The sequence below is a fragment of the Sinocyclocheilus rhinocerous genome, unplaced genomic scaffold, assembly GCF_001515625.1.
Source record: "Sinocyclocheilus rhinocerous isolate Xijiao unplaced genomic scaffold, SAMN03320098_v1.1 scaffold1143, whole genome shotgun sequence".
Lineage (NCBI taxonomy): Eukaryota > Metazoa > Chordata > Actinopteri > Cypriniformes > Cyprinidae > Sinocyclocheilus > Sinocyclocheilus rhinocerous.
Genome location: NW_015638978.1, coordinates 157,246 through 167,599, shown reverse-complemented (window position 1 = coordinate 167,599; position 10,354 = coordinate 157,246). Strand labels below are relative to the sequence as shown.

The following is a 10,354-nucleotide window of genomic DNA, read 5'->3' as shown; positions in this document are numbered from 1 at the left end:
AAGAGTATGTAATGAAAACTGCATTGCACATATGTCTGCAGATTGTTATTGTTTACCTGTCTGGATGTAATGGCCTGACTGGCCTGGCTGGAAGCTAAACTCCCCAGAATACGAAAGTTCTTTAGTAGCAACAGGAAGCCTGCTACTGCTGACTTCCTGCCATCTAAATTACTTCAGAGAGAAGATAAGATTTTTTTGTGACTTAGTCATCAATAGACACCGAGGAAAATACATTTGGATGTGTGGACCGTTTCTTGCTCTACCTGGAGAACATGGCCTTCCGGAGGACCAGGATGAGGACATCCTTCATAGACATGCTCGCTTTGAGCAGAGGCTGAGCAGAGGAAACGTTAAACATATCACACACTTGATCATGTGACAGCAGCTCATACTCATGTGGGTCGAGATGTTACCTGCACAGCTTTGAGGAGCCCCTCAACAGTGCTGAGAGGCAAGTAGGAGAGCTGATCAAATGTTTCTGTGACCTTAGAGGAAGATTCCAAGAGGATCATGGGAGCAGACATCACAATGCTGGAAAGAAGGTCTGTGGAAGTGATGTAGCCAAGAAGAACAAATCAAAATACAGATATGAATGAAACTTCTATGAGTAAGCTTGAATAAATATCAGCAAAAAGACTACTTCTAACCAATGAAATGGGTGACAGGTGAGGCCGTTTTAGTCACCAGCCGGTTCAAGACTTGTTCTAGGATCTCGCCTCTGATTGGTTCATGCATCTGTACAAAAAGAAAACACACATTTGAATTATTTGGAGCATGCTTTATGTATTACAAGTGGAAGAACATCGGATAACAACTATACTGTACCTTGAAGCTCTCAAGGAGAACTTGTCCACCAAGTCGACACGCTAGCTGGTTTGGCGTTTTAGCCGTGCTTGACGTTCCTTCTGTGACCTTCCCAAATGCTCCAGCTTTAGGCCCAAATGAGTCCATAAGTATAAACCCCAGTTGCACCAGACCTTGAGTGACATGATCCCAGCCAAACACACTGCAAACATATAAACATATAACACATTGAACAAATCTACACAATAAATTTAAATGTAAATAAATTTTACTAAATGTAAATGTGAATAAATGAAGGAACCAAAAAGCACTGCAGTTTAACCAGACCTGTTTTTGACGGTGTCTAAAATCATATTGGAGATGCTGTTACCCTGAGGCAGCAGTTCCTGCAGAAACTTAGAACTGTGCTGAATCTGATCATCCTTGAAGTTCTTAGTGATGGCGCCCTTCAGGAACTCAAATACCTAAGCAATCGTGGGTAATTTAAAGAGTGGCACAAAGGTTTGAGACCATAAAAGCAATTTAAGCAATTACGGCACATTTTGAAGAATTTTGAGACACTGAATGCTCAAATGCACTCATGATTCATATAGACAGCTCACTAGGTTTTAAGAGGAATAATGAAACGGAGACGTACCTGCTCTTCATACCGTTGTATGCGAGCCACAGAGAGCAGCAGAGCAATACTGAAGGGACACAACGGATCACTTTGGGCCGCCTACAAAAGAAGACAAACAGCTAGCACACAGATATTCAAAGAAAAGGTTATGTGGGTATAAATATACATGAAACAGACAGACATTCACCTTAAGGTTTTTTAAAAATTCCCTGCAGAGCTCATGGTCAAGACGAATAGCAAAGACGATGTGGAGGATGACTGTTCCCTCTACATGACGCAGCTGATCCTGTGGGATGGTCTGCACCTCCACATCTTCACTCCTAACACAGATACATACATAAGTGTACATTAAGTGTCTTTATTTTACACACCAAGTCAAATGAAAAACAAATCTGTCAGATTAAATAAAACCATTTGAGCAAATGTCCTACTCACTCTCCATTTCTCTGCTCCTCTTTCTGAAGTTGATCTTGCTTCTTGAAGTAACTGATGATTCCCTCTAGAACCAACTTCTTACAGCCCTGTTGATTAAAAGAAGGGGAAAAAAAAGAATCTGACCATATCGAGACACTGTGCACTTTTAAAGTTCTTTTAAACAACAGTGCTGTAAACTGACCTTGGCAGTCAGCAGCAGCAGCTGATAGACCAGAGGTGGAATCTCCTGTAGATCCAACTTGAGGAACATCCGTAAAATCTTCTCAATCAAAAACTGAAGCTCCTCAGCAGATAACGGAACATCCCTAACACAAAATATACATTTTTTTTTCATATTCAAGACATAAAGTGGATAACTAGCCAGTAAATATGTCATACCTGAACATGGTCGTTAGGTGTATTACACACTGTGGATCCCATCTGCATGAATTGGATATATGTTAGTTCAAGGCAGAACACTGACTGCCTTTTTTGTTCTGAACTGGTATTACTTGGAGAGAATGTCACATTTCATGAATCTTATGTCTTTATGGATTACGTTATTGAAAACCATTATTAAAGCACTCAAAATTGAGATTTTACCTGCTAGAGCAAAGACTGTTGATCAGCTGTTTCTTGTATTCATCTCCACTCAGCTCACCTAAGTAAAAAAGTAAACTTGTATGTACACTACTATATAATAACATGAAGTAAAAATCAATAAGCAAACAAACAAGTCTTCAATGTCACAAGAAATCAGAAATCATTCAAATATGCTGATTTGGAAAATTCAAGTCAAAAAGACTTAAAAAAAAGTTACAGGTTTCTTATCTCTACTCCAAATGTCTTTAATCCATATTTACTCAATTAGCATCACTTTTTGAACAGATATCATTTTTTGCTGTTTTACAGAGCTATTTCCTCCAGTTTTGGGCTTAACAAATAGCAACTTACCTTTCCCATAAGCCAATGCTTCTGTAGCAGCAAGAGCTGTTAGAATTGTAGGGAAAAGTTCCAGGGATCTCCCACTATTCATCTCACCTAATTTGATGGCATCCACATATAGAGACGCTAACGTGGCTAATGCATGACCAGGTAGACTGTGCGTCTACGGAACAGAAGAAAACCATATTACCATATTACAGTATTAATACCAAGTTCAACCCCCTTCAAATCAGGTTTTTGGACTTGAACCATCAAAGATTCATTATCTACAAATAATAACAGTAATAATTTAGAAAACTGTTTATTACAGGTTCAGTCCTCCAGATCACCCCATGTGGGATTTGAAACTTCAACCTACTGGTTACCAGCCAAGATCTTTAATCAGTGCATTGCTATTAATTTGTGTACGGTATGGTAAGTAACTCACCTCTAACATCAGAAGCCCAATGATATCTGACGTCACTTCCGTCTGTAAGTCTCCAGATTCACACAGTGGAATACAGTGCTTGTACACAAGCAGTCTACGGTTAGCGCCATGTGAAACACTTACAGGTGAACCTAACATCACAAACATATAGTTTGATATTCAGCTCTATTTGATGAAGCAGCACAGAGTTACTAAAGATTTTTTAAATCTTAAAAGTCTAAATAAATAAAAAAATGTAATAGAACAAATTGAATAGAATGAATACAGTGTTACCTTTAAAAATGGCTTTGATCAGGACGCCCGTGTCCTTCCCTTTCACAGCACTATTGGTAAGCATGGTTGTGAGCTTTAGAAGGACACAAAAAGCACATCTGAAAGTGATCTGCATATAATTTAAAGATGCTGCCTTGCACATTACATGATGAGACTATTTGAATCAACTGCAGCCTCATTACATATCAGTAAACACATTAAACACAAACCTGATCACCAGACAGCAAAGTGAGATGCTTTTGAAGCTCATCTACACCATCACTTTCTGATAATGATAGGATCTTATCCACTGTAACCTTCATATTAGACATCTATGTACACAGACCTGTGAATGTACATCATCATTAGCACAACATAATTTCAAAGGATCTCGCAACATCCTAAAATGAGAATCTGTCATTTCTGCTTTATAGTGCTTTTTGCCCTTTTTTGGAGCTGACAGTAAAGGTCACTATATTTGTCAATGTATTTCTGAATTTCACAGTAAATGTCACTGTATTTCTGCAAACATTTATTCAGAAATGACTTTTTTGATTTCCAGGCTTAGAACAAAATGGGGTGTTTAAATTGTGAATGACAGAAATGTAATTCATATTGTCTGCTTACTATTGCTATTTGACAGCTCAGGGGTATTATAACCAATATACAAATACTAATAAATAACCATTTATAATGTGAAAAGAATGACTCAAAGAAAAGAGTCATTTATGAAGCAGCACATGCACCTTATTATATATGCATACATGTTCATTATTTACGTAATTACTAAATGTGAAATATTAAAATATATAACTTGTTAAAGTATTACAATTTACTAATATTTATTTATACTGAAACATTCAAACCAGAACAACGACAGTAGCAATAACAACTATCAGACGTTAGACACTGTCATATTGAAATATGAAAGCGTTAAGTGTGTATTCTTAATTTACAGTGCCAAACACTTGCCTGTTTAGTGAATTTTATGTAGGATTTGTTTATAAATGTTCCTTTTCAGAAGCACTATTGCTTGATGTCTCGCCTTTTGCAGTCGGTAACCCGTTAGCTTGTTTAATAACAACCGAAACTCCCGCCAGTGAGTCCAAGAAACGCTTCCAATTACGTCATGTCGCTTCTGTACATTTGATTGGCCCGTATGGGCGGGGTTTGAACCCAGTCCTTTTTATTTATTTTATATTTATTAATTTTTTTACTATTCACTGCCTATTTATTATTCCTATTATTATTTTAGTTAATTATCCAGGGTGATTATAATGTTATAACTTTTAGCCATACCTGGTCCTGGGTTAGTTTGTGGTACATGTAACTTTTCACAGCGCTTGCAAGGATACACCAATCACAGACGTTTGTGATTACAGGATCGATTTTTGTAAAATCATTTAATACTGCGACGCATTTGTGTAAAGAGCGAGTTTCTGAAATAGAAGATTAGAAGGAAATAGAAACGGTCAGAATGACCCTTTTGTCAGTCCAATGGAACTGTTTTCTGTTCCATTTTTTGCAATTCTGTCTGATGCCGCTAGAGGAAACATTTTAGAGATCCTTGGTGGCAACAGGTGAAGTCGAAACAGTTGAGCATATTTTATTACAGTGTAGAGCATATAGTAAAGAGAGACAGATGCTGGAAACAAAGATACAATCAGAAGGTGCAAATAATATGACATTAGAACTAATATTAAGAAAATTCAGAAGAATGATAAGTTATCTAATAGACACGGGAATCTTCATGAGAATATAAGGAATAATTGTATGTAATTTTATTTATTTATTTTTATAAAGCCTTTTCATTGTCACTCCACACTCCAGTTCAGTTGGTTGCGGTAATGCACCAAAAGTTGGCTTGCCCACCGCCAATAAACGCTACAAGAAGAAGAAGAACAACAACAGGTGAAGTCAAAATATTGAAGGAGTACAAACATTTCAGTAATTTACTTGGCGGCAAAGGAGTGGATGGCTACTGGATTTCCTTGACATATAGGTGAGTTGATTTTAGATGGAATGGGACTCTCCATTAGTTTACAAATTATTTTATCTGTCATCGTCTGTAGCCTATATGACACTGTTTGATAGGTTTCCTACTGTAGACTATAATGACACGTGTTGGTTTAGGAATCGGAAATATGATTATTTGTTGTTGATTGTCAGTTATGAGAGCAGTTATTATAAAACAGGATAAGTCTATTTCTACTTACTGTACAATTACACCATTATTTATTATTAAACTATTATTATTTAAAGCATTGCTTTGTGCATCTGTGACCATTGTGCATCTCTGTGCAAAACACACAGAATGTTTGAACCCTGAAAAGACCCAATTCTGTTGAACACAGCATGCTTCTGTGTACACACTTACAGTACACACTGAAAAATCTAACTTGCAAAAAGTTGTTCTAACAAAGGTTAAAAAAGTAGCAAAGTTTTTAGGAGTCAGTTTATTATTTTGTGTGAACCTAAAATGGTTAGTAAAATATGGTTAACAAAACTTACTCGAGTGTTTGTTAAAAAACGATTTTCCAAATGGAGTCATCTAAACAATTTTATGTTGCACAATGATGCCAGCCTGTATTTCAGCTTGAAAACTTAGTAAAACAATTATTGTTTTACATGTAGCTCCCAGCAGCTCCTTACATTGCTAAATGCTAACAATTTTTAGTTGCCTTGACAACAATTTTTAGTTTCAATAGACTGTCTGTTATTCATTAGAGAAACAAGAGCAGTTATCAGTCATTAGTTGAGTTAACTTAACAAATTGATTGTATTAAGTTGCCTTATTTTTTTCAAGTTAGGCCACTTTTTTTTAAACAGTGTGCATCAACAACTGTGCATTTTTCTGTGTATGCATTTTTTTCTCTGGCATACAAATAAAATAATAAAATTTTCTGCCTTTAGAACTCCTGTTTGGTTTGTTATTTTAACACAGGATCAAATCCATGTACAACATAGTCATTGCATGTTCCATGCTACACTTGTTAGGCTAACACCGAAAGTCAATAATATCTCAAATATTTCCCATAGAATACAATGTAAGATGACTGGAACAACCAGCTGATCCAGATCCTGTTTAATAACTAATGTATTCATTGATTCACTGACACGTAAATCCACGTAAATTTTCGTTCAAATCAAAGCGTAAACAACATAGAAAACGTATCCGTGTGACGCTGCTGACACAGAATAGCATACGCTGTTTACGTTCAGTGGATATTCTCCAAAATGGCACCAGGGTGACGCGGAGGAGACGAATTGTTGAATAAAGTCGTTATTTTTGTTTTCTTTGTGTACAAAAAGTATTCTCGTAGCTTCGTAAAATTACGGTTGAACCCCTAAAGTCACATGGATAATTTTACCGATCTCCTTGCTACGTTTCTGGACCTTGATCTTGGTAATTACATTGCTGTCTATGAAGGGTCAGAGAGGTCTCAGAATTCATCGAAAATATCTTAATTTGTGTTCAGAACATGAACGAAGGTCTTACGGGTTTAGAACGACATGAGGGTGAGTAATTAATGACAGAATTTTCATTTTTGGGTGAACTATCCCTTTAAGAGATGTCTGGTACTTTCAAAGAACTCTTACTATCTCATGGCCATGATAATTACTACATTAAATGCATTTCATTAAATGCATGTCATTCACTTACTGTCCATAAACAAACACTACTATAAAATCCAAAAACAGGAGCAGTAGATAATTTCAGCAAGGTGATTTGTGCACTTAAAAATGTATGTGCTTTGATGATCTTAACATTTCAAAGCAACTCAATTGCATCATACAATTTCATATTTGGTCATTTTTTTAAAGTATTTCTCTAACCCAAACAGTAGATCATGGCGCCAGGAACATGACCAAATGCTAGATATAAATAAATACATAAACACCACATACAAACAAACTATAAAAAGTTTCTTGCTGAAAGACTTAATAAACATGCATTTAGTTTTAAAATGCCTTTTTAATTGCTTTTAATTTCAAGCAAGCAAAACGGTACATATTCATCCAACGAAGAAAAAAGAAAAGCTCTATAGATAAAGTTTAAGAAATGTTAAAGCATGTGCACTTTAAATTAATTTCCAAACAAAGTTTCTCAAAGAATTCGTATTTCAGAGTCTTCGAGTGGATGACTCACTGCTGCTGCTCACGGACGTCTGAAGCTACGTTTTCTTTGGCTGTCTTCAGCGAGTGTGTGGCCCGCTCCTGCTCTATGACAGTTAGTTGTGCTGCAGGAACACTCCTCCACATGGATGTATGTGTGAGTTACTATGTGTCCGTTTACGCAACCAAGATTCACTGTGCGATTACTTGAGCGAGTGGCCTGGCAACAGCTACAAGAGGACAATCCAGGTTCAGTGTACCTACGTATGTGAGAAAGAGAGAAAAACACATGTAAAACATTTCAAATCAGTCACTTAAGAGGGTCTGTTTCATTTAGGATGCAGCTTATGTAGGTTTTCACAACAGAGTCTGCACGTACTCACCTGCTAAAGCTGGTACAGTCTCCACCACAAAATGTCAGGTCCATTCTCTTCTCTGACTGACAGTCATTGTGATTTATGTAATCGCGAATGGTCTTTACTTGACATCCCTTAATTTGGTCCACACCTTCAAACACAAGCAATTGAACGCACATAGACACATTACATCGGCTCAAATCAACCAAAATTCACATTGTTTTCTTTTAAAAAAATACTCACAAACATGGCAGCAGCCATCAGGTGACCGCTGAACGGTGCCCTGTAGAGCGAATCACAAAGGCAGAATGTCATCGATGTGATTTAATCACCATGATCAGTCAGTATAACATGTAAATGTGTGTTTGTGTGATATTTGAAGTACTGACAGGCTGGCAGTTGGAAATGTTGAAAGGAGGGCACTGGACTGTGTATTTGTCGGTGATGAACTGTCCATTGACTTTAATACACGTGATTCTGTCACAGCCCTGATTTGCAGTGTGCAAAGTCTTTCCTTCCTATGAACCAAAAGAAAACAAGGTCAAATTCATTGCAAAAATGTTAGATTTGTTAGGAGGAATGAGATTGTCAAGGAATAATGGCTTAAATTTGGGTCTGTTCCTCACTCAAATTTAAAAGACATTACTGCAGTACTAGTACTTTAAAGGGGTCATATGATGCTGCTAAAAAGAACATCATTTTGTGTATTTGGTGTAATGTAATGTGTTTATGCGGTTTAAAGTAAAAAAAACACATTATTTTCCACATACTGTACATTATTGTTTCTCCTCTATGCCCCGCCTTTTTGAAACGCGTTGATTTTTACAAAGCTCATCGGTCTGAAAAAGCGAGGTGTGCTGTGATTGGCCAGCTATCCAGTGCGTTATGATTGGCTGAATACCTCAAGGGTGTGATTCCAAAGAGAAAGGAAAAATTTAAATCGCATCATATGACCCCTTTAATAATGCTTTTCTGTCCCTGATGATGACAATCCACTTCTGTTGTATGAAAAAAAAGCAACATGAACGGTTTCATTTTGTGTTCAAAGAAAGAAAACAATATTGGTTTTAACATATGAGGGTATGTAGAGTGTATTTTGTTTTTACATTTATAATTAATTTACATTTTGAACATTTATTCCTTTAAGTTCCATTTAACCTAAATATATTCCATACCTCAAGGCGACTGAACCTTTGACATCTGACTTTACCTTCAGTATTTTATCGACGCCATTGTTATTGACGATGCAGTGAGTTTGCACACACTTTCCACAGCAGTCGTCATAGGTCGTTTTAACATATTCATAACCCTGTGAAAAATAAACATCAAATGAAGTCAATTAAATTACACTCAGTCCTGAGAAAAGCTGATCAGAAGCTTGTCACGCAACTTACAGGATCACATTTCTCATTGCACTGCACAGATCCACATTTGATATTGAACAACTGCGTTTTAGGATCCACGTCCCACGTACAGCTGCATTCCCGACAGTCAACGACGGGGATGTTGTTACCAGGCTGGGGGAAGTGATGGGAGAGATGAGCATGTAAAACTTTCATTAATTAGTACTTAAAATAAAAAAACTCAGAAATGTTTGATTTTTTAAAAAATAGTAATATTCGAGTCATTCTAGTTACCTTATATTCCATATTTTTGTGAACGCACACTTTCTTTGGCTCTGAGGAGGCAAACAACAAAACACAAAACTATACAGAATGATATTAAAGGGATACAGACACCATCTGAGATAAAAAAATCATACAAATGTCACAAAAATGAACTGATGTGTGAATAATAGCAATACCGCATTTGATTTCTGGACAGCATTTTCCATCAGGCACTTCCAGGACTGGCGTATATCCGACTGCACATTGTTTACTGCAGCATGGCTCTGAAGGATTGGTGACGTTGACCAGCACAAAGCCGGGCTCAGTGCAGATCTCAGGGTTGATATCGGGACACGTTTTGGGCTTACAGGTCACTGATTTGCTGGCCTTTTCACAGATACACTCCTCACAGTTGTACTCGAAAACCACAGCGAACTGCCGCAAAATATCAAGAGAATTTAGTTAAAAGTCTATTTCGGTAATTATTTAGCTTCGGCCATTATTTAGCATTATTCAGTTAATTCTTTAAATTCAGCATAAAATGAAAATTCACTCTATTGATTTTGTAAATTCGTGCTACAGGTTATAGTGTGAAGGAATAATCCATGTATGCAGTTCTTTTTTTTTGACCTTGTAGGCAAATATAAATAGCACTACTCATATGTGACCGTGGACCACAAAACCAGTCATAAGTGTCATGTACATCATCGTGAGATTTGAATAAAGCTGAATAAATACGCTTTCCATTGATGTATGGTTTGTTAGGATAGGACAATATTTGGCCGAGATACAACTATTTGAAAATCTGGAATCT

General features: G+C 36.8%; 2 protein-coding genes across 2 annotated transcripts in view; both read right to left on the bottom strand.

Moving 5' to 3' along the window:
* The window catches only part of LOC107750716 (Fanconi anemia group I protein-like), a 15,522-nt gene extending 10,990 nt beyond the window's left edge, over positions 1 to 4,532 (bottom strand). The window contains exons 1-15 of the mRNA XM_016566229.1: positions 4,434 to 4,532; positions 3,692 to 3,807; positions 3,483 to 3,555; positions 3,210 to 3,340; positions 2,792 to 2,945; positions 2,441 to 2,498; positions 2,237 to 2,278; positions 2,040 to 2,163; positions 1,859 to 1,944; positions 1,611 to 1,743; positions 1,442 to 1,522; positions 1,132 to 1,268; positions 826 to 1,006; positions 648 to 735; positions 414 to 544 (exon numbers count right to left, since the gene is read on the bottom strand). Coding sequence (XP_016421715.1) covers positions 414 to 544; positions 648 to 735; positions 826 to 1,006; positions 1,132 to 1,268; positions 1,442 to 1,522; positions 1,611 to 1,743; positions 1,859 to 1,944; positions 2,040 to 2,163; positions 2,237 to 2,278; positions 2,441 to 2,498; positions 2,792 to 2,945; positions 3,210 to 3,340; positions 3,483 to 3,555; positions 3,692 to 3,793 — 1,521 coding nt within the window. The 5' untranslated portion in view covers positions 3,794 to 3,807; positions 4,434 to 4,532. The remainder of the gene's footprint in view (positions 1 to 413; positions 545 to 647; positions 736 to 825; positions 1,007 to 1,131; positions 1,269 to 1,441; positions 1,523 to 1,610; positions 1,744 to 1,858; positions 1,945 to 2,039; positions 2,164 to 2,236; positions 2,279 to 2,440; positions 2,499 to 2,791; positions 2,946 to 3,209; positions 3,341 to 3,482; positions 3,556 to 3,691; positions 3,808 to 4,433) is intronic.
* A 2,932-nt stretch (positions 4,533 to 7,464) lies between these two features.
* Positions 7,465 to 10,354, bottom strand: part of LOC107750715 (intestinal mucin-like protein) — a 9,482-nt gene continuing 6,592 nt past the window's right edge. The window contains exons 10-17 of the mRNA XM_016566228.1: positions 9,738 to 9,975; positions 9,571 to 9,611; positions 9,328 to 9,450; positions 9,144 to 9,242; positions 8,323 to 8,451; positions 8,177 to 8,216; positions 7,961 to 8,084; positions 7,465 to 7,837 (exon numbers count right to left, since the gene is read on the bottom strand). Of these exons, the coding sequence (XP_016421714.1) occupies positions 7,621 to 7,837; positions 7,961 to 8,084; positions 8,177 to 8,216; positions 8,323 to 8,451; positions 9,144 to 9,242; positions 9,328 to 9,450; positions 9,571 to 9,611; positions 9,738 to 9,975 (1,011 nt within the window). The 3' untranslated portion in view covers positions 7,465 to 7,620. The remainder of the gene's footprint in view (positions 7,838 to 7,960; positions 8,085 to 8,176; positions 8,217 to 8,322; positions 8,452 to 9,143; positions 9,243 to 9,327; positions 9,451 to 9,570; positions 9,612 to 9,737; positions 9,976 to 10,354) is intronic.